Source organism: Oryx dammah, unplaced genomic scaffold (assembly GCF_014754425.2).
Source record: "Oryx dammah isolate SB20612 unplaced genomic scaffold, SCBI_Odam_1.1 HiC_scaffold_21, whole genome shotgun sequence".
In the NCBI taxonomy this organism is placed as follows: Eukaryota; Metazoa; Chordata; class Mammalia; order Artiodactyla; family Bovidae; genus Oryx; species Oryx dammah.
The window spans coordinates 74360471-74388354 of NW_024070205.1; the positions used below are offsets into that span (position 1 = coordinate 74360471).

At 44.1% G+C, this 27884-nt stretch overlaps 1 protein-coding gene and 1 pseudogene across 1 annotated transcript; both read right to left on the reverse strand.

Moving 5' to 3' along the window:
* Window positions 1-17184: 17184 nt before the first annotated feature.
* On the reverse strand, window positions 17185-21391 carry LOC120879872 (annotated as a pseudogene).
* A 2968-nt stretch (window positions 21392-24359) lies between these two features.
* Window positions 24360-27408, reverse strand: IL20 (interleukin 20). Its single transcript, XM_040262857.1, has 6 exons — window positions 27392-27408; window positions 27173-27344; window positions 26821-26886; window positions 26558-26710; window positions 25820-25894; window positions 24360-24437 (listed from the first exon to the last, which is right to left on the reverse strand). Exons 1-6 carry the CDS (start codon window positions 27406-27408, stop codon window positions 24360-24362), a joined length of 561 nt encoding a protein of 186 aa, XP_040118791.1.
* Window positions 27409-27884: the final 476 nt, after the last annotated feature.

The window sequence follows — 27884 nt, forward strand, 5'->3', positions numbered from 1 at the left end:
TAGCTACCTCGAACCTCAGTTTCTACATCCATAAAGTAAAAACAAGCAAGCAAGCAAACAAAAGCTCTATCCCATCACCACGGGAGCATCAGTGCCATCAAGAGACCTGGCCGTGTGTGCTCCTAGCAGGACACTCAGCCTTCAGGTGTAGGGTGTAGGTGAGGGGCAGACTGGAGCAGTGTTTCCAATGCATGTTCCCCAGAATCTGGTCCTGAGGGATGCTTATCTGCAAGACTCTCTGTGCACTAAGGATTTCACTCTCAGTAAATTAGAGAAGGCTGGTACATGCTTGCCCCTCTTGGAAACCTATAGTGCCCTATAGGAGCCAGAAGCCTGGTGTGGGCTTAACACTCCTTAACCCAGTCTTTCCCACATGTATTAGACCATGACTCTGGTAAACACTGGACTCTGAATGAGGAAGGGCCAACTACTAGCAGAGAATAAGCTGAGAATGGCTCAGCCTGGTGACTGAAGATAGTTCTTTTATTTTTTAATGATTGAAAAAAATTAAAAGAACATGCATTTTGGGACACATGAATGTGGGTGAATTAAAATTTTAATGTCCATAAATAAATCTTTACTGGGACGCAGTCATTTGTTCACATGTGGTTTGCTGCTTCTGTGTTACGGGGGTAAGTAGCTGTGACTGAGGCCGTGTGGCCCACAAAGTCACAAATATTTACTACTAATATCTGACCCTTTGCAAAGAGGGCTTGCTGAGCCCTGTTCTGAATTACCTTCTTGTGTGAACATTCTAAGAGTTTCTTTAAACCTGGACCCAAGCAAAGTCATGGGAATAGAAATGTGATGTGAGGGGCAGGATGACTTTCTCTAGTTCTTCTTGGAGAAAAAAGAACAGGGGACACTAGGAGGAGCTGCTGCTGCTGCTGCTGCTGTTTAATCACTAAATTGTGTCCAACTCTTTGCAGCCCCATGGACTGCAGCCCTCCAGGCTCCTTTGTCCGTGGGATTCTCCAGGCAAGAATACTAGAGTGGGTAGCCATTTCCTTCTCCAAGGGATCTTCCCCACCCAGGGATCGAACCCATGTCTTCTGCGTGGCAGGTGGATTCTTTACCACTGAGCAGCCCTTTCCAGTCTCTCCAGTTGGTGGACCCTTAATCTCTCATCTCTCTATCACAGACACAGTGCTGTTTGTTTTCTTTAGTAAGTCAAATATGTGCTGCAATCCCCAGCCAGCAGGCTGGCCAGCTCTCACTGCTGTATTAAGGACCGTGCTTAAGGCCTTTGCTCCCAGAAGGCTGGAGTCTTGTCCTCTAGGCCTAGGCAGGGGCTCACATCACAACCCCCTTTTCCTTTCAGGATCTAGGTCACTACTAGTAATCTCTAACTACCATGAGAAGAAGATGCCAAGAGGCTTTGATGAGACAGAGAAGACAAGCTAAGAATATTGGGGCAATAGATGAGGGGGAGGGTAAACAGGACTAGAGAGTCTAGACAGCTAAAGCTGGAAGCTGAGAGGAAGAGTGAGCCCCAGGGCGTCTGCAATCCTAGACAACTGTCTCCGGATACACAGGAGAGCAGGAGGGATGAGGTGTTAGCAGGGCAGGCCAGGACAGAGGCATGAGGTCATGGAGACAGCTAGGCAGGCTCCCGAATAACTACCTGGGGTCATGAGCAGCTCTTTCTGTCTAAGGAAGGAGTAGCGTAACACAGAGATTCCAGGCAAACACGTGCCTGAGTCTCCGGCTTGGCTGAGCTTATCCCCAGGAGGGCATGATTCCCTGGGAAGGGAGGGCATGGAGAGAACTCAAGGACCTTGGCCCCAGGTCAACTGAGATCGCTGGTTATGAGTTCACGCCATGTCTGCAGGCAGACCTGGGTCCAAAACATGATTAGCCCAGGAGCCCTCTGAGTTTCAGCTTCCTCACATGTAAAACCGAATCCCCACAGGTCCCAAGAGCAGTGACATAAAGCCTTGCTGCTCAGAGTGTGGTCTGTGCTCCAGCAGAACAGCAATATCTAGGAGTTCCTTAGAAATGCAAGATCTCGGACCCTTCCCCCCAAACTACTGAACCACAAAGTGCACTTTAAAAACTCCCAAGATGATTCTTAAGTATGTTAAAATTTGAGAAGTGTTTACAGAAAACACAAGAAGTATCTGGTATCTTCCACATGGTAAATGCTTAACAAACAGGAGCTACAAGTGAAGCAGAAGGAATTAGAGCAGTTGTTCTCCACGTGGCAATTTTGACCCAGGGGAATAGTTAACAATGTCTCAAGACATTGTAGGCTGTCATAACGGGGAATGGGGTTGCAGGAAGTGGGGTGCTACTGACGGGTAGTGGCATGGGCCAAGGGATGCTGCCAAATATCCTACAGTGTATAGGATGGCCCCTCCCCACAAAGAACCAGGTTCAGTTCAGCTCAGTTCAGTTGCTGACTCTTTGCTACCCCATGAACCGCAGCACGCCAGGCCTCCCTGTCCATCACCATTTCCCGGAGTTCACTCAGATTCACGTCCATCGAGTTGGTGATGCCATCCAGCCATCTCATCCTTTGTTGACCCCTTCTCCTCCTGCCCCCAATCCCTCCCAGCATCAGTGTCTTTTCCAATGAGTCAACTCTTCGCATGAGGTGGCCAAAGTACTGGAGTTTCAGCTTTAGCATCATTCCTTCCAAAGAAATCCCAGAGTTGATCTCCTTCAGAATGGACTGGTTAGATCTCCTTGCAGTCCAAGGGACTCTCAAGAGTCTTCTCCAACACCACACTTCAAAAGCATCAGTTCTTCAGTGCTCAGCCTTCTTCACAGTCCAACTCTCACATCCATACATGACCACAGGAAAAATCATAGCCTTGACTAGACAGACCTTAGTCGGCAAAGTAATGTCTCTGCTTTTGAATATGCTATCTAGGTTGATCATAACTTTTCTTCCAAGGAGTAAGGGTCTTTTAATTTCATGGCTGCAGTCACCATCTGCAGTGATTTTGGAGCCCCCCAAAATAAAGTCTGACACTGTTTCCACGGTTTCCCCATCTATTTCCCATGAAGTGATGGGACCGGATGCCATGATCTTCGTTTTCTGAATGTTGAGCTTTAAGCCAACTTTTTCACTCTCCTCTTTTACTTTCATCAGGAGGCTTTTTAGTTCACTTTCTGCCATAAGGGTGGTGTCATCTGCATATCTGAGGTTATACCGCCCCCCTAAATGCCCACAGTGCTGAGGCCAGAAATCCTGGACTAGGGGAGAGCAGTGTCTGCGGGGGAAAGAGCTGACATAGACATAGAGAAGGATCAGAAGCGTACCCTTTGGGGGAGAAGGGCTGTGGTGAGGGAAGCATTGGACTGTTGAGACGGTCAGGAGACGGGAAGGAAAATAAGGCGGCAACTCGGTCAGGAGAGGGGAAGGAAAATAAGGCGGCAACCCAGCAGACGGGCCGAGGGCAGAGGACGAGGCCTGGCTCACTGGCTCACCGCCACCCCGCCTCCCCCCGCTCCCAGGGAAGCTCCAAGTCTCAGACTTGGAGAAACTGGAGAAAGTGGAGCTGGTCTCTTAGTGCAGAGCTGTGTATTTTCATCCCATGCTAGGCGAGATGAAGACCAGAAGCTCTCCTAATATCTCTCATCTCCTTGCTCTCTGGAAACTTGGAAAATTTCCTTCACAATACTGGGTGGGAGAAGAGGTCCTCTGTGGATAAACTTTGATTTACAAGGCCACTCTCCCCCCTAGACACCCTTTATTAGATTGAAGGTGTTTATTCTGTGATTCTCAGGCCACTCCCGTCACGTACGCATGTATGCTCGTCGTGTACGTCATATCATGTCTGCAGTCTGAATTTTCCGTTTAACTCTACTCCCACCCCACATCCCCTACAGATGCTCGCTCAGACGGTAAAGTGCGTCTGCCTACAAAGCGGGAGACCTGGGTTCGATCCCTGGGTTGGGAAGATCTGGAGAAGGAAATGGCAACCCACTCCAGTATTCTTGTCTGGAGAATCCCATGGACAGAGGAACCTGGTAGGCTATAGTCCATGGGGTCGCAAAGAGTCGGACATGACTGAGCGATATTACTTTATTTACTTTACTATAGAGAGAGGAAAGAGCTGAACCAGGTGGAGAAGGGTCCCTTCTCCACTCCCCGGGTGAGGCAATAAAGATCTCACTCTAAACCTGAATATCCCCCCTTTGTGATTGACAGAAATGCCCTGCAGGAAAGAAGTGATGAGAGTATGAAGTAGGGTTTCCTGAGCACCAGAGATAAAGGAAAATTACATCACCATTTTTCTTCCAGTGAACTGATTTAATCTTCACTCTAAAATAGATTGTTATCTCGCTATTTGGCTGGGAACACATGCACTGACAGATGTGAGATTTCTGGGCTTTTGTCAGTTCTTCTCCCTGCTTCAGCTGCTGTCATTCTAGGAGTGGAGATGAGAGGTCAGTGTCCATTGGTTGGCCCCCTAGACTGGCAGTTTGCCATTCTATCTTGTCCTCTATCACTGATATAATTAATAATTCATTTCAAAGCATAGGAGTGAGAACAAACACAGATCAGTCTTACAGCTCTACAGCATGCTCAGATGTACAAAATACCTCTAAGTGAAATCTCTCACTTGCTATTCACTATAACAAAAATGTTAGAAGGAGGACAGATATTGTTAACTGTCCTTTGCAGATTAGAAAACTGAGATTCAGAAAGGTCAAATAATTTTCGCTACATCACATAAATAAATGACTGAATCATAACCAGAGTACAGGTCTCCTGGCTCTCAGTCAGTATTCTTTCGTCTGTTCCACCCTTCATCAGCTTCTCAGTCTTGCATGTAATCACACACTTACTGAATAAGCTCGTCCTAAGCACCTACTGAGCATCAGAAAAGGCTATACAAAAATGAATGAGTATGATAACATTTACGTAAATGTCCAGAAAAGACACGTTATAGAGACAGAAAATAGAGTACTGGCTGCCTAGGGCTTAGAGTTGGGAATTTGGTGGATGGAAGGAATTGGGAGTGACTGAAGATGAATACAAAGTTTCTGTGGGGAGTAAAGAAAATATTCTAAAATTAGATTATAGTGATACACTCTGTAAGTATACTAAAACCCATTGAACTGTACACTTTAAGCAGTGAACTCTGTGGTGTGTGAATTATATCTCATTAAAGCTGCTTAAAAAATAGTTAGTACTCAGTTATTGTTCTCAGTTCTAATGAGTCAATAGAGGGAATACACTTGCAAACAGATAAATTGCAACACCAAGTCATGGGAATGTGTTGACACCAGTAACAGAAGGATGGAGCCAATGAAAACATCAAGATGAGGTCTTAATAAGATGTATCTTGGATGTTGCTGGAAGGGTTGAGAAGCTTCCTAGTGGAGGTGACATTTGATCTGAGGCTTGAAGCCTGAGTAAGAATTTGTCAGCAAAAATAAAGGAGGACATCTTCTGGAGACCTCTGTGACCTCCACTAATTCTATGGCCATATAACTGCTATAGGGAACCAAGGAGAAGAAGGTTCTAGAAGTTGCTGGAAGAACAAGGATCCTTGATTGCTGTTTTGCTTGATGATTAATGGAAATCCATGGGAAGGAGCAGTTTAAATATAGTTACAGGATATGTAAGGGAACCTAAGGTGCTGCTGAGCCTCAAGAGCTATAGACAGGAAGGGAGAAGTTGGGTGAAGGACTTGGGTCTCAGTTTTCTAAGCAAAGGCTTTAGCCAATCACAAGAAAGAGAACCATAAGAGACATCCAACTCTGAAAACTGCAATTGCGTCCCAGAAGTCAGGTTACTATACTTTCTCACAGCCTGCAGAGCACCAACTTTGAGTCTCAAGGACATGAATGTTTTAAATAAACATATGGCAGTAAACAGGGTTGGAGAAAATGATAGTTACAGAGTCTCCTGAGTAGATTCAGGTTAAGAATTGTGGTCCATTTCCCCTGTGTCTCCGTGTCTCTTGTATATCCAAAGTTGCTTTTTCGAACAGATATATATTTTGCAGGGTAAGGAAGGAAGGCAAGTAAGGAGGGAGGGACTGAGGGGAGGGGGAAGGAAAGAAGGAAAGAGAAAGAAAGAAGGAGAAAGGAGGAGAAGGAGGAAGAGAGGGAAAAGACTTTGGTTGAAATGAGATATCTTTCATACTCAGCAGTTTATCAGCATCAATATTCCTGAAATAGCCCCCTTATTTTCCTCCTATTCAAATTCATTCTCTAGACTTACAAGGAACTTTTTAGAGTCCTAAACAGCAGCAATCACTCCACTCCTGTGCTCATCTTTGATGGCACCCATGTAATCCTTCCTTGTGCCCTGGTGGTCTTGTCCACCAGGCTGTGAACTCCCTAGGCACCAGCACTGACTTTCTTTCATCTCAGAAGGGCCCTCAGAGCCTGGCACATGGTGGGTGCTCAGTAAGCGTTTGTTGAATAAGTGCATTTCATATGACTGATCCCCAAATCTAACTGCTTACAGGACCCAGTAGCCTCCCAGACTGTGTAGACATAAAGTGAAAGTCAAAGTCAAAGTCATTCATTCGTGTCTGACTCTGCAACCCCATGGACTATACAGTCCAAGGAATTCTCCAGGCCAGAATACTGGAGTGGGTAGCCGTTCCCTTCTCCAGGGGATCTTCCCAACCCAGGGACTGAACCCAGGTCTCCCACATTGCAGGTGGATTCTTTACCAGCTGAGCCACAAGGGAAGCCCAATACATAAAGTCTTTGCCAAATGTTCACCAATTTGTTCAGGTAACAATCACTGGGCTATGAGACACTGCTTTGCGTCCCATGGCCTGATTAAATATCTGGGCCAGCTTTGCATGTGCCCCTAGTATGAGAGTAAAAACTCGTGAAATGATACTATAACCACTTACCTGCTTATAGAATCCCAGGGAAACAGAATCTGTGCTTAGGCCAGCATAGGAGAGAGTCCTGGGTCTGCGAATAAGAAACTCAGTCCCATCCTTGAGCTTCCAAACTGCTGCCTTAAATATGCTTTCTCTGTGCCACCTGTCCCATTCTGCCAAAGAGGGAAATGGTTCCTATTTCATCTGTCTTACAGACTCTCTCCCAGTCTCATCCCTCTTTAAACAGAATGCCCACTGCTTCATAAGATCCTTCTAAATGCACATCTCTGATCATACTACTCCTTAACCTTGAAGATTATCTTTGATTTCTCCCAGCCCGTTGCTCTTTTTTTCCATTTCTGTATCCATCACTATCTAGCACAGAGCCTTCAACATTTTAGTTTGTTCTTGACTCAATTCTTAATTTCAAAACCAGGTAATGGAATACATTTAAGGGGGAGGATAAACTAAATTGATTTTTATACTCCTCAACTGATGCTATTCTATGCATGAATCCATGTAATAGAATGCCATTCAACCACCAAATGTAATTTGTCTTTATATCCGTAAAAAAAAAAAAAAAAAAACTCTTTTATAACAGTTTAGACTTAAAAACCAAGTTACAGATGAAATATGCAATATGGTCCCATTTTGTAAAAAAAAATAAAATGAGCATATGTACATGTTGAAAATGATCTAGAAACATAAATACCAAAATGTTAATAGGATTACATTTGAGTAGTGAGATAATGGTATTTTCCTTTTCTAGAGCTTATCTGTGTTTTCCAAGGTTATACAAGTCTAATTCAAGTGTAAGGTTTTGTGTTTTTTTTAACTTATTTAAAATTTAAATAAATCACTAGTTTCACCATTGCCCACAGAAAATTACTGAAATTCCTGGCATGGAAGTACCCATTCTCTGACATCTGGCTACTCACCTTTCCAACTTTATCTCTTCCCACACTTCTGCTCACCCCTGCTCCAGCCAAACTGGGCTGTTCACCTCCATTTTCTGCCTCCCTGCCCCACTGTTCATGGAATCTGGGATGTCCTTATAATGTGCCAAACATTAACCAACAATCTATTGCTTTGACATAAAAAGATGCAGTGATACGTCGTTGACTGTCAAAGACAAGTTGCATATATATGTATCCATGTGTTCACATATGTGCATATACATACTATAAAATGTGTGTGCATGCACACACACACACATATCCTGCTAAACATATTTATTTTGAAGCAGTACAATTGCAGGCTGGATGGAGTTTTATTTTCATCTTTAAAGGATTTTGTATAATTGATGTAAAAAGAACTCAACAAACACCTACCATTTGAGAGAGAGAGATTTGCATTAAAATGTTCTTTCAAGGTCTCCTTCTTGAAGCTGTTCTAAAAGCTGCAAGGAATTTTTGCCTCCCTTGAACACCACCGGGATTTGAATTTCTTTTGTGGCACTGACTCTCCTCGTTTGCCTTCCCTTGTCGCTATCCCTTGCCCCCTGCCCTCCTGCTTCCTCTCCCTCTCCGCCTCTGTATACCCAACCCCAACTTCCTCAATCTAGGGCCTTGGGAGAACAGAGGAACAGATGTGTTCTCTTCCTCATGCTGCCCAGCACAGCAGAGTAGGTTACTGAAAAAAATAAGCATGTAGTGAGTAAGATGCTTGATAGGAAAAGTATTCAGAATGATATGGAATCTGCATTTTGGTGGGTTAATCTATCACAAGAATAGAGAATTGGAAAAAGGTAAAAGGAGTAAAAGACGCTAACTCCTTGGAAGAAAAGTTATAACCAAACTAGACAGCATATTAAAAAGCAGAGACATAACTTTGCCAACAAAGGTCTGTCTAGTCAAAGCTATGGTTTTTTGAGTAATCATGTATGGATGTGAGAGAAAGCTGAGCGCTGAAGAATTGATGCTTTTGAACTGTGGTGTTGGAGAAGACTCTTGAGAAGACTTCTTGGACTGCAAGGAGATCCAACCAGTCCATCCTAAAGGAAATCAGTCCTGACTATTCATTGGAAGGACTGATGCTGAAGCTGAAACTCCAATTCTTTGGCCACCTGATGCAAAGAACTGACTCCTTGGAAAAGACCCTGATGCTGGGAAAGATTGAAGGCAGGAGGAGAAGGGGACGACAGAGGATGAGATGGTTGGATGGCATCACCGACTCAATGGAGATGAGTTTGAGTAAACTCCGGGAGTTGGTGATGGAGAGGGAGGCCTGGCGTGCTGCAGTCCATGGGGTCGCAAAGAGTCGGATACGACTGAGCGACTGAACTGAACTGAACTGATTCTAGGTGGGAAACCCACTGGGAAGTATGGGAGACATTGCAGTTACAGTTCCCCTCTTCTTATAAGACAGGAAAATTGCAATTCCCTGCCCCATGGAAGCTTGGCATGGCCATTGGACTATTTTGACCAGTGAAATATAAGTGAAAGAACCAAGTGTCTTTTCAGGTGGAAGCATTTAAAGCACAGGGCACAGTTCTCCATGCATGCTCCTACCCCGCTTCTGTCGGGATGGCAGCGTTATGGGATGGAAGTGTTTCCTCCACCTGGGTTCCTGAATAGCCATGGTGAGTAGATGGCCACGCAAATATGTATCACACATATATTATAACTGAGAAATAAGTTTTGTCATAACAAGCCACTGAAAGACTAAGGTACTGTCTGCTGCTACAGCATAATGTAGCCTCGCCTAATATAGAAGGAATGTTAGAGGGGAGAGGGATTTAAACACATTTCAAGTCCCTTTCCGCCCTCAGAAAATGAATGTAGACTCTGTATAGGCAAAACTGCTATTCTACATGCTATTTAGACAACTCATTATAAGTCACAGAGAGTCTCAAAATTCTTCTTTGTTGGAAAGTACTGCTTTCTCCTTGCACACAATATAAGCTATGCATTCAGTGGGATGAGGTCATGTTACAGCATGAGGCTGACCACTTTGGGATCCAGAAATTGGCAGCCCAGTCATTCAGGAGTCACATAAGGGGCCACAGCTCTGGAATGGAGCAGGGACGGAAGTCTGAGAGCCTGTCTGACAGAGAGAGCCCTGTGCCCTGGGCAGGGGTGATAGAGGGACTCTGCTATTCAAAGCTGCCAGTAAAAAGCTTCGAACAAGCTAATAGACACACACACACACACACACACACCACATACTCACTTACTACATAGATTTTAAAACTGGCAAAGAAAGGCAGGCTAAGGCCCAGCAGGTCTAAACTTGTCCCAGGATGTGAGAAAGTAGAAATCGTGTCCCTGAAAAGCCTTACTGGAAATGCAAAATGACTTGGGTTCTTAAACCGAAATAAATTGGTTTTTGGTTCCTTATCTCCTTTGCCCAGATGTAAAGGGTCAAATCCAGGGAATCATCCAAAGTGGTGAAGAGTAGAAGCTGCTTCCAGCAACAGTGAGTGGGGTTCTCTCTATTCAGACTCTGACTTTAACTTCCAAACAGTGTCCTCTCAGAAAGTACACTTCTGATGAAATGAAGGACCAATTCACTAGCTCCCTCTGTAGACTAATCCCTGCCTCGAAAAGTCACCACCTGTCTTCCCAGACCAGAGATAGCTCCACAAGAAAGTAGAACTAATCGGTCTAATCACTTAATTCTGATTGAGTGAATTCTGCCTTCCCACAATAAAATGAGAATAAAAATAACCTGGAATATCAGAGTCTGAATGTCCACATTTCATCAACCTGGGAAGAAAAATTAGAAAATAAAAATCTCAAAGGGTGTGGTCCCCAGTGCTGATACAAAGCTAGCTGGCTCTTGCAGAGCTCCAGTCTCTAGTGTGTTTTGAGAAGTTCTAAAGGGATGTATCTCATAGCTTTGTCCATGAGCCATCCCTGCCACCAGGGCTGGCTGAGCCAATGACAGCCAGCTCCAAGTGCTGCCCAAGGGACAGTGAGAATGGGATTTTCCTCACCAGGTTTTCAGTGCCAATTCCCTCCAGTCAAAAAACGTTGCAAGGTCACATTCACCCCCAATAAGGCATCTGAGTCCAAAGTATTACAGAGTTCAGTAGAGCAACTTTTCTAATTTACGCCCAGAGACTTTCTTGGCTCTAGGATGCCCACATACCTCAACAGTGGTTGATTTGAGCAGCTTCAGTATCATGGGCCTGGAACTCACCATTTCTTAGGGGTGGGAGAGGGGCTGCTAATGGTTAGGTCTCAGTGCTAGTCCAATAAGCCAGCATATGGCATAGTACTTTACTAAATACTTCCACAATTTGATATTCACAAAAGCCCTGCGAAATAAAATATACATCATTATCTCCATTTTAACAACTAGGAAACCAAGGCAAAGAGGAAAACTACACTAAACAATGATTTGCTTAAGCTCATAGAGCTAGAAAATGGAACTACCTAGACTGGACCCCCAGGTCTCCGACCTCAAGCCAGGTGTACCAGAGGCAGTGCTGTGCGCTGGAAAGCATGCAACCGTGAAGTCACACTTCCTGTGGACCCTTGGCTCTGAGACTTAGTAGCTGTGTGATCATGGGTGAGTTACTTGATTCTTATATGCTTCAGTTCCCTCATCAGTAGAGTAAGAATAGCAATACAAATCATCTCATAGGTATTTGTGAGGATTAAATGTGAAAAATACATGCAAAGCACATAGAAGTCAGCCTGCCCCATCAGGAAGCAAGAGAAAGAGTTAACTGTTATTAAAACTTTACTAATATTATTTTTATATATTACCACGACACACGATGCTTTTTCATTTTGAAAAGAGCCTGATATGGCTACAAACAATTTTTACTCTGTAACTATAGTAACTTCTGTTTAGGAAAATCTTTCAAATGCTCATAAGAGTACCCAATATGGAAACAGTATACCACAACATACTACGGCCAGTCCCCCATTTTTATCAGTCTGTTAAGGGAATCTGTGAAGTTGTTTTGAAATGATAGTAGAAGGATGGAAGGACTAGATGAAGGGGATTATGAGGTACAAACTTCCAGTTATAAAATATTACTAAGTCATGGGGATGTAATGTACAGAAGAGGGACTATAATCAACAATATTGTAATAACTTCATATGGTGACGGAACGTGACCAGGCTCACCGTGGGGATCATTTTGTGATGTGTATGAAATCTGAATCACTGTGTCATACACCTGAATCTATTATGATAGTGTATCTCAATTATATTTCAATAAAAAGGAAAAAAATTAGAAACCTTTAAAAAAAAAATAGTCCAGCCCCAAGAGAAGTCATATGAGAATATGATACGAAAGCTTCAGGACCAGAATTCATTGAGTGGGCTCTTTTTTGATTGATGGTATAATGAAAGTAAAGAGAACCAAATCATTTCCTAACCAGCCCTATCCTTTTGTACTAAAATCATTATATTATAGCTATTTCTACTTTTGGCCAAAATTTGTTCATCTGAAATGTTTTTATTTCATCTTCATTTTCAAACTAATAGCTTTATTGAAATATAAGTCACCTTTTTAAAATGTACAATTCAGTGAGTTTTGGTATATTCACAGAATTGTGCAACTGGCACCATTATCTAATTTCTAAACTTTTTCATTACCCCAAAAAGAAACCTCATACCCACTGGCATCACACCCTACTCCACTCCCCCTTAGCCCCTAGAAACAGCCATTTTTTTCTGTCCCTGTGGTTTTACCTATTCTGAGTGTTTCCAGACATTATATTTGAAATGTTATAAAGATAATTTGAAGTTTAGGATATTAGCATCCTCTGAGAGGTATTTATATTTGCTTCTGGAAGGGGATTGGCAATTTCACATTAACTTAATCCAATCATAGAATGAGATGATTCAAAGTTGATTTTCTGTCCCTGTTAAGGGATTACCATGGGTTACCATGACCCCTAGAGGGTAGCACTTGGGGGTCTCAGCTGGAAGCTTGGCCAGGAGGTTCTAGGGGACCTCCTTCATCAGCAGACTAGGAGCATGTCCTGGAGTTCCCCCCATCCTGTAAATTTGTGGCAAATTGAGCACATCTGTCTCCCAATCTTCCATCAACTTTTTTTATAATTGGAGTTTAGTGGCTTTACAATGTCGTGTTAGTTTCCACTGTACAGCAAAGTGAGTCAGCCATACATATACATATATTCCCTCTTCGTCACCACGGAGCATTGAAGTAGAGCTCTGTGCTATACAGTAGGTTCTCTTTAGTTACCTGTTTTATACATAGCAGTGTATATATGTCGATCCCAGTCTCCCAGTTTATCCCACCCATTTCCCCATTTGGGGTCCATATGTTTGTTCTCTATGTCTCTATCTCTATTTCCTCTTTGCAAATGGGTTCATCTGTACCTCATCAACTTTTCTAAAGTTAGATGACCTTCACCGAGGAAAGGGCTTCCCTCACAGTTCAGTCGATAAAGAAGCTGCCTGCAGTGCAGGAGACCCAGGTTCTATTCCTGGGTCGGGAAGATCCTTTGGAGAAGGAAATGGCCACCCACTCCAGTATTGTTGCCTGGAGAATCCCATGACAGAAGAGCCTGGTGGGCTACAGTCCATGGGGTCACAAGAGTCGGACATGACTGAGTGACTGAACCACTACCACCATCAGGGAAAACCAGTCCCCAGTGCTGAGCTCATTTCACTGGATTTCCCTCTCCCAAATCTTGGCCCTGGAATTTTGCCTGTCTTGTTATCTCTTCAAAACCTTCAGTTTGGGGGAGGGGGGTGGTGGTGGTTTTTTTTTAATTTCCTGATTTTTGCAACTTTTCTTGAGTTCATCTCATTGTGTTAGTCATTCAGTCGGGCCCAACTCTTTGCAACCCCATGGACTGCAGCCCATCAGGCTCCTCTGTTCATGAGATTTTCCAGGCAAGGATACCGGAGTGAGTTGTCATTTCCTTCTCCAGGGGATCTTCCCAACCCAGGGATCAAACCCAGGTCTCCTGCATTGCAGGTGGATTCTTTACCAACTGAGCTACAAGGGAAGCCACACATCTAAAAGCCAGTAGCAATTTTCTCCTTCAGGCAGAACAGACAAAAAGGAAGATTCTTCCACATATTTACCAGCTTCAGAAAAACCACCGTCTTCTGCCACTGGCAGGAGAGACACACCTACTAGGCATGTCCGTGAAGATCGAAAAAGATAACCCAGGCAAAGTGCTTAGTGAATTTTGTAGTAATCATGTTTCCCACTTTGTTCCAGCCTCGGTAAAGCTCAGAGCTGAATTTTGATCCTTCTAGCGAGTTATGACTCGGAACCTCATGACATGTCCTTTGCAGAATAATCTTAGCTCAGCATCATGGTATTATCTGTGTTCTGTTTCGTCTAGCTTCCTTAAATCTTGTTGTATTACATGTATTCTCATAAGTCACTCTTGATCACTTTGATAGAAAGTGGGACATAAATAAGTAAATAACGTACATTAAATAAGAATGTTTTGAATTGCTATATGCTATACGTGTGACAGAACATTGATATTAGCACAGGCAGAACCACTTCCCTGGGGTAGCAGGACTTCAAGGTCCTTTGTCTTTTTAAGCTACTTGTTGACATCCCCGCTAATCCTTCACAGTCTAACTCAAGGATCCCTCCTTCAGAAAGCCTTCCCTCATCTTTCCACATGGAGATCTTTCCTTGTCATTAAGTCTTATATTGCTGGCAATGACTTGTCCTCACAATCTCACTCTCTTTAAATGCCTCTAACCCGCACAAAAGCTTCCCTGGTACTTCAGTAATAATGAATCCTCCTGCCAACGTTCAATCCCTGTTCTGGGACGATCCCCTGGAGAAGGAAATGGCAACCCACTCCAGTGTTCTTGCCTGGGAAGGTCCATGGACAGAGGAGCCTGGTGGGCTACATACAGTCCATGGGGGACTTAGTGACTTAGTGACTAAACAGCAACAACAGCAATCTCCAGAAGGCCTAGAAAGAGAAATTACCTCGAATTGAACGGTTTTTGAAGAATTTTACTGATACACAATTGGCATGCAATAAACTGTATATATTTAAAATGTACAAAGTTTTGGCATATATATACAACTGGAAATCATCACCAAGATAAGGAACATATTCATCATAGTTTAACCATTCACTTGTTGGTAGACATTTAGTTGTTTCAAATTTGGGGCTAATAAAAATAAACCTTTCATAAAATGTTTATGTGCAAGTCTTTTCATGAACATATGTTTTCTTTTCTCTTGGATAAATACCTAGGAATGGAATAACTGGGTCATATGGCAGCTGTTTCTTCAGTTTTTTGAGAAACTGCCAAACTATTTTCAAAGCGGTTATATCATTTTACATTCCCAACAGACCATATGAGTTTGAGTTTCTCCACACCTTCCCCTAGCACCTGATATGGTCAATTTTTTTTTAACCATTCTAATAAGTATGATGTGGTATCTCACTGTGGTTTTAATTTGTATTTACTTAATGAAAGACAATGTTAAGCATCTTTTCATGTGCTTCTTTTTTTACATATATTTATCTTCTTTTGTGTCTGTTCAAATTTTGTGCTCAGTTTTTAATTGGGTTGCTTCCTTATAACTGAGTTTTGAGTATTCTCTATATTTTTTGGTCACACATTATTATATACAGGGATTTGCAAATATTTACTCCCAGACTATGGGCTGTCTTTTCATTTTCTTAGGCATCTTTTAAAGGGCAGACGTGTTTAATGAAGTCTAACCTGCCACTTTGGCTTTTTATAGATTCTGCTTTTGGTTTTGTATCTAGGAAATCTTTGACTAACTCAAAGTTATGAAGGTTTTTTCCTCAGGTTTTCTCTGAGAAGTTTTATAATTGTAGATTGTACATTTAGATTGATGATCCATTTTGAGTTAACTTGTATATGTAAAGTATAGGTCCAAGTTGATTTTTTTTCTATACAATATCCAATTATTTTAACACCATTTCTTGAAAGATCATTCTATCTCCACTAAATTGCCTCTGCACTATTGTTGAAAATCAGATGTGTAGGTCTTTTTCTGGACTTTCCATTCACACTCTATTCATCTATTTTTTACACCAGAACCACACTCTCTTGATTGCCATAGCTTTATATGTCTTCAAATCTAATAATATTAATCCTCCAATTTTGTTCTTTTTCAGTTACTTTGATTATTTTGTTTGTTGCATTTTAATATGAATTTTAAAGTGAACTTATCAATTTCTACCTTTAAAAAGAGGCTACTGAAATTTTTATACTGATTGCATTGAATATATAGATCAATTTGGGGAGAATTAGCATCTTAATAATTATCAAGACCTAAGAATATGGTATATCTCTCCATTATTTATTTTTAAATATTTAAATATTTCTCTATTTGCTTGTGCCAGGTCTCTTAGTTGTGGCACAGGGAATCTTCGATCTGCCTTGCAGCATGTGGGATCCAGTGATCCATCCCAGGCATCCTGCACTGGGTGTGTGGACCATCAGGGAAATTCCTCCATTATTTAGATAATCTTCCATTTCGCCAGCAATGATTTAGTTTTCAGCATAGAGCTCTTTCACATCTTTTTTTTTTTTTTTTCAGAAGTCAAAGGTTTTTTATTGTTCTACAAACACTTATGGAAAGAGATCTGATAATCTGAGAAAATATACAAAACATTTAACAGTTTCATCTCCAGAGAGCACTGGACTCTTGACAGGAGAAACGGGAGCTCTTCTCTTCTGGGCTCAGGACTGAGAATGGTTAACTTGTAAAACGACCAGTAAAAGTATGCAAACGTGAGAGGGAAAAGGAAAATAATACTGCACTGCCCAAAGCAGAGGGGGACGGAATTTTAGAGCAAAGAGGAGGCTGGGTGCACAAGTACCAGATGGCTCTTCCTCTCCTTCCCCCAGGTATCTTCCAAAGCAGCCCTGAGCTGGAAAGCAGGGAGCCCCAGCCCCTCAGCAGGACCTACATCCCCGTCCCTTCTCACGGCTCATCTCGCCCAGCTGCCAGTAGACAGGATGAAAAGAGAACTGCTCCACCCCAAGCTGCTCCTCTGTGACGATGGCTTCAGGGATCTTCCCTGAGCTCCTGCCCTTCCTGCCCCCGACTCCTTCCTTCTTTGGTTCCACTGGGAAATTGATTGTGTTTGACAGACTCATTCCACCCCCCAAACTCAGGCTCCCTCTGGTGGCTGAAGGCACCGACACGAGTCCTGGAGAGATCCCCAGGACAATCACCGTCCCTGGGCTTCGGAGGAGGGGGTGGGGGCGCCATTTCTGGGCACATTCTCTCCCTCCATCCTCAGCTCAGGCCTGGGAGTCAGCACTGGCGAGGAAGTGTGCTTGGCAAGGAGCCTTTCAGGACTCTCCCAGCTGTGCAGACATCCCTGAACCCACAGCCCCTCCCTACCCCAACACCCGGCCAGGCCTGGTCCTTCCGGCCAAGCCTTCTCCTTTGGCTGCCAGTCAGGAAGGACCCCGGTCACCTGACCTCATGAGGGTCACAGAAACCATCTTGGGGCGCCCCACCCAGCCCCCAGGCATGAGAGGTCGGCAGAGATGGTGGCCTCGAGACGTCACAGCTGTAGCACTGGGAGGTGAGCAAGGCTGGAGAGAAACAGGGACACACGTCCCATCTAGGGAAAGGTGTCCAAAGCACGAGCTAAGTGAGGGGAAGGAGAGCCAGGGAGCGGCCTCCAGATAAAATGAGAGAGGGTCGAGGCGAGCCTGGAGGCCGGGGAGGGTTTCACACCACCCTCACCCTGGCGTCTCCGCACCCAGGAGCTCTCAAAATGGCGTGTGGCCCTTGCCGTTGTTGGCCCCCATTTGCACTTCCGCTTCCGGGTGACCCAGCACCGCTGCCAGTAGGTGTTCTTCCCGCTGCAAACAGGTGGGAGGCGAAGGAGGCCAAGGCCTCTTGTCGCTGACGTGCTCCGTGACCACCATCTCCTCCGGGGTGACGTGTGTCTGCCGGAGGTAGGTGCCCCTCTGCACGTCCTCACCAGGAACTCCCAAAGTTGCGAGGGGGCAGCAGGTTGCTGGTGTTGGACAATGAAGTGGCTCCTGTCTAGGGAGAAAATCGTGATAGACAGTGAGCCCTTGCTAGAATCATGGAGGATGTCCGCAAACCAGGGCACAAGCACGTTGATGCCCTCGCGGTTCCCCTCCTCCAGTTAGATCTTCCGTCCTCCTCCAGCTCCATGTAAGTGCGGACCCGGGAGGACAGGGAGGCCTCCTAGAAGACCCCATAGTGGAAGAAATTGCCTCGGGCCAGCTGAATGAGAAAGAAGGATCTGTAGATGTGGACGGAGGCGAACACCAGGCCCACGAGCGGCAGGTCCATGCCCATGGACAGAGCCCCGGGGTCTTGTAGGGATGGTGAGGGGGCCCTCCTCCCAAGGGCTTCTCCTCAGCCAGGGTCAGCAGGATCTCAGCGCCCGGGGCGGGCACCGGGGGGAGACCAAGGCCGAAGCCTTGTCAGTCTTGCCGGCCTTGATGAGGGCCACCACGGGTTGGAAGCGGATCCTCACCACAGCTGCGCGGGCCGTGCGTCCGCCCTGCGCCCTCTGTTGGCAGCCACTCTCCTCTCAGCCCCTATGTGTACCACAGCTCTCTGCAGGCGGGGGGACTTTGGTCCCCTTCTACATCTTTTGTTCTTGATTTATCCTCAAGGATTTCTTACTTTTTGATGTTATTGTAAATAGTATTTTTTTTTAAATTCAAGTTCCAATTGATTGTTGCTGGTATATGGAAATACAACTGATCTTGTATCCTATCAAACAAAGCCTTCTTATTCTACTAGCTTGTTGTAAGCCCATTGGATATTTCTCCCTAGATGGGCCTGTCATCTATGCATAAAGACTGACTTCATTTCCAATCTGGGTTATTTTTATTTCTTCTTAAACTGAATTGAGATGTAGTGGTCCTGGAAGTACAGGGACCTGAGCTTTAATGCCAACTCTGCCATAACTCTCTGTGTAACCTTAGGCAAGTCACTTTCCTTTCTGAACCCCAGCTACCCTGTAAAGTGATCTGTAAGTCCTCTCCCACCTCTAATGTTCAAAGAATGTACTCTGAAAGGTATTAGCACTCTGGTTGTAATCCACAGCTTTCTGCCTCCAGGCCTCTGAGTCCTGCCTTCTTCCCGTTAAGCAACTGATTCATTGTGCTCCTGACAGCTGGGCTGAACCAGAGTGTCACCTGTTCTCCCAATCTTCCAGTGAATCAGGAGTAGCTCTATTAGTTCATTCTTTTACCAGTTGTTGTTCTGCTGCCTCCTGTTGGCAAGGCCCAATCTGCAGTGTGGGTTATCTATTTTCTAGCAAAAGCCAAAGCTGTTTATTCATGAAAAAATTGGCTGAGGGCCACAAACAGAAAAAGCAGTTTCTTTTTTTTTTAGTCCTCATCAATAATGTAATTTTATACTGTGCTGAGATAAGGTAGGCTTTTTTAACATAGTCCTGTCCTGCAGGAACTTAACAGTCCTGCAGGGGAATGGTCCATTCATTCTCCATCTGTATGGAAGAGAAACGATCAGACAAAGTTACACTGGACCACGTTGGAGAAGACCTGAGTCCTTGAAAATAAGAATTTGGGGCAATCCCAGGGCATGGTAGAAATGAAACGTTCAGCAGACTTTTTTATTCTTTGAGTCACCCTGCAGCTGGATCTCATTCCTAGCTTTAGGAGACGCTCTGCCTTCTGAGCCAACCCCTCCATCAGAGGGAAGCCTTGTCCAGTTTCACTGACATCACCTGGGTATTTCCAATCGATAGGTTCACCTCAAATTCTGAATCCAAAGCTGGTGACACAGGAACCATACAAACCTCTTCCAGTCATGAAGGCAGCAGCAGCTAGATCTGATCTTCTGAGACAGATTTAGCACATCCAGTTTCTAGAATTCAGAATCATCTATCCCAACTCTCATTTAATTTTGCAGTGTGGAATAAATGAAGACCAACCAAAAGAGAACAAGCAAAGCTATTTATTCAGAGCTTATTATAGAAAGAGAGTCAGCCACCATGACATGTTTCAGCAGACACTCTAAGAGTTGGACACAACTGAGCAACTGAACAACAAAAGCCTGCAGAAGTGGGAAATCGTTACAGGAGAAAACAAGGAACTTGTCAGGTATGCCTTGACTAAAGGTTGTTGACATGAGGGGCCATCAGTAGGCTAACTAGAAGCAGAACATCCTATGTGATTGGTTAAGGACACATTATTTGGCTTTTTCCGGTTCATGCTAGGTTAGAAACAGGGACAAAAATTGAGGAAGTTGCCAGTTTTTAATCAAGTCCTGTTTGGATCCAATGGCTACAAGAGTTATAGTTTGCCTTCATGGGCTGGTTGCTAGAGATTGTGGTCTGATTTCATACCAATCTAACTTACAGATAACAGACCAGCTCCATAGGCTGCTTACTGCAGATAATGGGTTGGTTTCCTGGGCTGGGTGCTGTAGACCGTGGATCAGAGTTCTACTTTTATACATAGTCTAGCCATTGTCCATCTTTATATGCACTCTCTCAGAACAAACTGAGGCCCAGAGAAGTAGAGTGGTTCTAAGATTCTTAATCCAAGGTCTAAGAGCTTAAAGTAATCAGAGCTGACAGGTCAATCCTATCATTTCCAAAGAAACTTATTCTGCTTATTGAGGAGACAAGGTTCAGATGCCTAAAAAATGAAGTTCAATAAAGATGTTATAGAAGTAAGTGGCACCAGGAAGTTAATAGTTTGGAGGGAAGGCTCGTCACTTTCCTCTCCAGGCAGAACCACTGCTACAGCCAGAACCTCTGCTGACCAAGAGCTCTCTATGTACTGGGCATTCCAACCAGCTAGCAAAGCAAAAGTGGTTAAATGCATGGTTCTCTAGGCTGCTGACTCTCTTCATAGTTTGCCTTCAGAAATATTTGCTGTGAACTTGAACAACTTGAACAAGAGATTTTACCTTTCTGGTCTTTAGTTTCCTCATCCATAAAATGGGAATAACAGCAGCTCCTATCTCATCATGCTCTTGTGCAAATTAAATGAATGGACACCTGTAACACACTTAGAACAGTACCTGGTACTTAAGATGTGCTTGTACCAGTTAGATATGACAATCTTGTTTATTCTTCACATCAACCCAGCATGATAAGTGGTATAATCCTACTTTTCAGATAAAGAAACTAAGGATAATACTAAGGGTAGCTATGTCACTTGTCCAGGATAGTGAATTTCTGAGTCAGTATTTTCACTCATATCTCTATGAAGCCCAAACTTATTATTCTTCACTACTGAGCTTCTGAACACAAGATGCCACTGTTGGGAAAGAAGTGGTATATAGAGTGGGAAGCCATATAGGGCTGTGGTATCAGGGTGTCTGTGTTCAACTCTTTGTTCTGCCCTTACACAAATTACTTATCGCCTTTGAACATGTTTTCACTTGCAAACTGGTAATAATAACCTATCTCACAGGTTTAAGGATTAAATAAGACAGTATTTTAAGGATTAAATAAGATAATGTATGTGAAGTTTCCAGTACAGTGACTGGCACATAAGTACTTAATAAATGACAGCAATGATTTTAATTGTTTAATTTTAATTTAATGAATTGAAAGTGACAATTGCAAACTATTCTTTAGAGTCTGTCCCTTAAAAGCCCATCTTCATGTCCCCAAACTGACTTGACTCTCCACTGCTGTATTCCCCATTGTTGGTACTGTGATAGGTCAAGCGGAGACCAGAAAAATAACTTAGAGGAGGAAATGGGTCCTTCAGGGGAGAGGAAGAGACAGGTAAGGAGTGGTCACATGGTAACATGGAATTCCAAAAGACCAAGGCTTCCCATGGCCCAGACTTTCAGAAGAATCAGAAATGCTTCTCAGGAAACAAATGGAGGAACTTCATCCTCAGCTCTGTAGGGCAACCTGAGACATGCCCATCTGAAAGACTCAAACTTGGCAGATAAAACTAGCCTCCTCTTTGCCATCAAGTATCTCTTGGAGGTAGTAGTGTTAGTCACTCAGTTATGTCCAACTGTTTGGAGCCCACCAGGCTCCTCCATCCATGGGATTCTCCAGGCAGGAATACTGGAGTGGTTTGCAATTACCTTCTCCAAGGGATCTTCCTGACCCAGGAATTGAACCTGGGTCTCCAACACTACAGGCAGACTCTACCATCTGAGCCACCAGGGAAGCCCTCTCTTGGAGATATTGGTTCTCATTTTACACTGAGTTCAGTGAAGTCTCCTTCTCAACTATTCCTTGAGAGCCAAAGCTGAGTTGTTTGTCAGACTGGTCAGGGAAACCAGGGGAGGGGCAACAAGAAATTCTGATAGGAGAAGGGTGATCATAATGAGGAATATAAAAGCAGAAAATGCCCTGTTTTAAAGGAATGTAAAGAACCATTTCTTCCATCACCCTGAAACATTGATGTTATCAACTTGTTTTCCAGAAGAAGAAATTAAATTCCAAGAAGGTTAAGTTTTACAGCCCAAACCACTCAGGTACTGAGAGGTGAATCATGATTTGAATCCAATAAAAAAAGATGTAGAAAAAACATACCTAAATATTTCAGACTTATTATCTGTGGGTGATAAGATTATGAGTGATTTTAATTTTATTTTCTATACTTCTTTGTATTTTCCAGATTTTCTCCACTGGGTAGTTGTCACTTAATAATGAGAAAAAATAAAGTTCTTTAAGTTTCATCAGGGCCTGGGATAAGGGCTGGGAGCAGAGACAGCAAAGAAAGCTCACTACAGAAGCATTAGTCTGCTGTTTCTGAAACTGGGCAAGGTAAACTGCTAAGCTGAGATGCAGCTCAGAATGAGCTGGAGAGGGAGTAGGCAAGCAGCCCAGGCCAGAGTTTTGGCTCCTTCGAGCCCAGGGAAGCTCAGCATGAAAGGGGCCTGGACCGAGAACACCAACTTAGTAGTTGGTTCCAAACACAAAGACTTGATCCAAGAACAACCTAGACTGTGGGACTGGCCAGAATCCAAAATGGAAGGGCCTTCAAAGAGGGCGCACGCAGCTCCCTAGGCAGGACACTTTGCACCTATGTGTTCTTAACCCTTATAATAGAACCTCCTGCCTATTGTAATTTGTGTTGCAATTAAGACCTCTGACACAAAAGTATGAGAGCCTGAAATGAGGGAGAAAGCAGGGGCACAGAGAAGACTGCTCAGTGCCAGGGAGGAAGAAGCAAGGAGGGCTGATACCTCTCATCCCCCACACAGCCCCTTCGTGTGGAGGAATCAGAGCTGTGGGTGAATTAGGAGACAGAATTGGGGGTGCATTTGGTAGTGGAGAGAAGGCCTAGGTTCTCACCGGCAACTTCCTGCCCCAAAGGAGTAAGAGGTCCCTAGGTCATATGAGACTCAAGCTCATCCCTTTAGAAACCCATCCCACTCAAGCTCAATCCCAGTGGAAACCATTGTTTCCACTCCTGAAGCATTCTCAAACTCCAAGCAGATATTATACAAAGAAAACTTTATTTGTAAAAAATATACTGGCCACGTAGGTTTCCATAGCTGGAAGAAATACAAGTTTGGGGTCTAGGAGTTGAATGGGGTGGTCAGTAATTGTAACACAAGCCTGTAATTTTACATCAAAATTCCTTCTTCCACAACCCACACTTAGTAGCCATTAGTTCAGTTTTAGACATCTCACAGAACACTGGTGGTCAGTAAACATGTCCTTAATTTAATAAAATTCTAGCCACTCCTCTAGAATTTAGAGAGTTTATTCACTCTATGAAAAACCTGCTCTAGTCAGCTTATAAATATAATCTCTGAATTGTTTTTAAAAAGTCTCATTTTCAAATATAAAAATAAATAAGTTAAATAGAAAAAATAAATAAATACATTAATAAATACAACCAACAGTAGAAAAGATCTTACTAAAATCTTATAAAACCATGATCCAGATTAAGAGTTCAGTTCTGTTTAGTCACTCTGACTAAACAGTCCTGTCCGACTCTCTGTGAGCCCATGGACTGCAGCACGCCAGGCTTCCCTGTCCATCATCAACTCCCTGAGCTTGCTCAAACTCATGTCCATCAAGTCAGTGATGCCATCCAGCCATCTCATTCTCTGCCGTCCCCTTCTCCTTCCTGCCTTCACTCTTTCCCAGCATCAGGGTCTTTTCAAATGAGTCAGTTCTTCCCATCAGGTGGCCAGAGTACTGGAGTTTCAGCTTCAGGATCAGTCCCATCTCTTTAAGAATTTTCCGCAGTTTGTTGTGATCCACAGGGTCAAAGGCTTTAGCATAGTCAAGAAAGCAGAAGTAGATGTTTCTCTGAAACTCTCTTGCTTTTTCGATGATCCAGAGGATGTTGGCAATTTGATCTATGGTTCCTCTGGCTTTACTAAATCCAGCTTGAACATCTGGAAGTTCTTGGTTCATGTACTGTTGAAGACTGGCTTGAAGAATTTTAAGCATTACTTTGCTAACATGTGAGATGAGTGCAATTGTGCAGTAGTTTGAACATCTCTGGCATTGCGTTTCTTTAATTAAGAGTAGAAACACTACTATCCACAATAAGGAAACAAATAATAAATAAATAATGGACATGGTGACCAGCACTAAATTACACAGCAAAGAGACAGCGGTTTGGGGTCACACTTCCATGGGTCCTGAGGGCTGAGCCCAGAATACTCTCAGCAGCATCACTTTCATCCTAGTCTGCCTCTTCCATCCATCGCAAGAGAATATCTAGCTCCCCCAAAGCCTTCACCACCGCTGCCTGAGGTGGAAGCTGGAAGACACAAAGTAAAGAGGTGAGCAACTCATAAAGAGACAACATGGGCTCCAAGTCTAATCCTCTCCTTTCACAGGTAGGTCTGTCAGGGATTATAAATGGAGCATATTTTCAAAATGAAGAGCTTGAAAGACATGATGGAACCTCAAGATCTCACAAGAGGGAAAATCAGGGAGTCTAGTCACACTAGCAGAGAAGGCAATGGCAACCTACTCCAGTCCTCTTGCCTGGAAAATGCCATGGACGGCGGAGCCTGCTGGGCTGCCGTCTATGGGGTCGCTAAACGTCGGACACGACTGAAGCGACTTAGCAGCAGCAGCAGCAGTCACACTAGTCTTACATAGGGAAACTAAGGCCCAGAAGAGTAGCAGAATTGGGACTGCAACCCAAGCTTCTTGAAACACAGAGAGTAAAGCTGCTTTTAAAAGAAAGATATGTGTTTCTGTGTGTGTATGTTTGTGTGTTTAGGGATTGCCTACTGTGCATCCTCCCACTGAACAAATATTTAGTGTGCTAAGCCCTGGACTGGCTAGGGATTCAGGGATAAATGACACCATCCCTACCCACAGGGAATTTACAGTCATGTAAAGGAGACAAGCAGAAGCAGGCAATTAAAATGCCGTGTGGTGAATAACTGCCGGGGTCCCCTCAGGACCACAGAGAGGCACTTAAGTCTCAGAAGTAGCCAGTGCCTTCCTGGAAGCGATGCCTAGGCTGCGTCTTAAAGGATGAGTAGAGTGTGCAGCAAACAAACTCCAGTCTTCCTGACAGAGGTGCGAAGGCTTTGAGGTGAGAGAGAGCATGGCCAAGGCATGTGTGAAACGGCAAATGACTGTTTTTGAAGGTATGTAGATGTGTGTGAAGGCTTCCCCAGTGGCCCAGCAATGCAGGAGACACAGGAGATGAGGGTTCCATCCCTGGATCAGGAAGACCCCCTGGAGGAGGGCTTGGCAACCCACTCAGGCATTCTTGCCTGGAGAATCCCATGGACAGAGGAGCCTGGTGGGCTGCAGTCCACAGGGTTGCAAAGAGTCGGACACGACTGAAGTGACTTAGCGTGCACACGTGTGTGTGTGAATGTGGAAAACTAATGCCTCTTATCTGTGCAACTGAAAGGTCCAGGTGTCTCGGGTGACTTGATGGAATCACAGCTATTCCTTCTTGATTCCCAGAGTGTCTTCCAGAGACAGCACCCTTCTAAAGCCTGCACGGGTATCCTCTGGGATACCCATTAAAGCAGATGGATAGTCTACATGCCCTCAGAGGGCCACTAACCTGAGGGCTATAGGATTTCTTTGAGTATGAATATCCATCCCACCCATCTATGATCTCAGTTCTAAAAACACACTCATCCCAACCAAGGCCAAAATTGCATATACCTCTTCAAAATGACTCAGAATCTGGCTGTATCTCTCCTTTGCTTCTTCCCCACAAGGGCATGACATATGGGCATGCTGAAAAGAACACCAAAGAATGATAGATGTTATTAAAGATTGCAATTTTCTGCCATTGACATGAAGTAGGTAGGAGTTCTGCTCTTTCCACCTATAGAAATCTTTTCAAACCTCTTTATTTGGGATCACTAAAGTGTACATCAGCTAGAAAAGGAAGCCAGCATTTTAGGCTCAAATATAGAGCTTGTTGCTTCTGTTCAGAAACAGGCAGCGCTGAAGGAGTTTGTGAGCACCAAATCCCTTCCAGCCTGCACCCCTGTTCTAATCTAGTTCCCTCCCAGAGAGCATCACGGGAAGAGCAAATTGGATTCTGAGGTCCTATCTTGAGATTGAGTCTGGTGGTCTGCTAATTAGCTGCCTGGACTCAGGATGCCCTAAAACACCATAGGGTAACTCACAGAAGAACCATAATTTCATTCACATATAGTGATGATTATCAGTGACATCAAAGAGCCAGCACTTTAGAGTTCTTTAGACATTTTGCACAGAGCATGTATCCAAAAGTTAATATAACTGAGTTCTTATTACCTAGTCACATAGCTCAACACAGATTATTTTAGAACTCTCAAACTCAGTTTTTCCATCCATTAAATGGGTCTAAGATGAGCCTGATTGCTAAGTTATGTGCTGAGGTGGATCCTTTTACCCAAGACCCATACTCACACAGAGCCGGAGGTCCTTCTTGATGGTGAGAAGAGAGTTGGCAAGACGGCTGACCTTCCGGAAGATATGGTGGTCAGAGGGTTGATAGTTTTTGAATACCCTGTCCAGGTAAAGTCTCAGTATATGATGGAGGAGGCAGCACTGATCTGCAGGCTACAAAGAAGACTGGTGTGTTGGTAAGGGCAGGGTGTCCAGGGACAAGGTCGATGAAGATGCCCCCAACTCATATTTCCTCCCAGAATTCATATGGACCAAACACATACCTTTGTGCCTTGCAAAAACTGAGTCTTCTTCAAGATTCTAATGTCAATAATTTCATCTTTGGCTTGCTAAACAGAAAAGGGCAAGGTAAGAAATTACAAGTCAGTGACTCCTGCCAGGATCCTAGACATCAAGATCTCCCATCCACTCCATGCCATGGCTCAGTGGGCCGAGTCTCTCTCCAAAAACACTTTTATATTATGAACTATAGATATTTCCTGGGAACATATCCTCCTGGTAAGGAGCCCCCAACCTGCTTCTTTTTGTGACCACCCTGCTGGAGGACAGATAGAAACAAGTAGGAAAGTGGGGAGGCAGTCACAAGATGAAGGGTGGGGTGCCTCCCTCACATACCACACTGTCCCGAATCTCTGAAAATCCACTTCGAATTCCCTGAAGATTAGTGGTGATCACACAGCTTCCCAAATGCAGTGTTGTCAGCCCAGCAGAAGGTGTCCAGAAGAGATAAAACACAGCAGAAAGAAGGCAGAGGGGAAGACCAGAACCTCTCATCTTGTGCCGGAATCTGGAGACCACAGGAGCTAAGAATTCAAAGGGAAGAGCGTGACTTACCGATTTCCCCATCCCATCGCTTAAGAAGCCAATGCCACCACTGAGGACGTCTCTCTCCCATCCCCCATGCCCCTTGAGAAACTTAATAGCTTCATCTGACTTCAGATGGTCTGGCCCATTCATTCAACTTACTAAGAAAGACTGTGAGCCTCCCAGAAGAGACGCCTTCAGGTGCCTGTTCAGAGCCTGCTTATGGGTTGGTGCTACAGGTCCTGGTTCCTTTATTTTGTTCTCCTCCCAGCCCCATCGTCATTGCCCAGCAGGTAAAGCCTGGGGCAGCAGGCACTTGCAGTGAGTAGACATAGGATGACATCTCAGGGATAATGTCAAAACTTGTTTTGGCGAATTGACGTATATAGTCTTCGTTTCCAGAATGCCAGTGTAACTCACCCTTCTCCTGCCCTTAGACCTACAGAAGAACTGGGTGGGGGAAACCACATAGAAGCTGTTGCTGAGCCACCAAAAGCATTTGAGGGAAATTGTCTGGATTGTT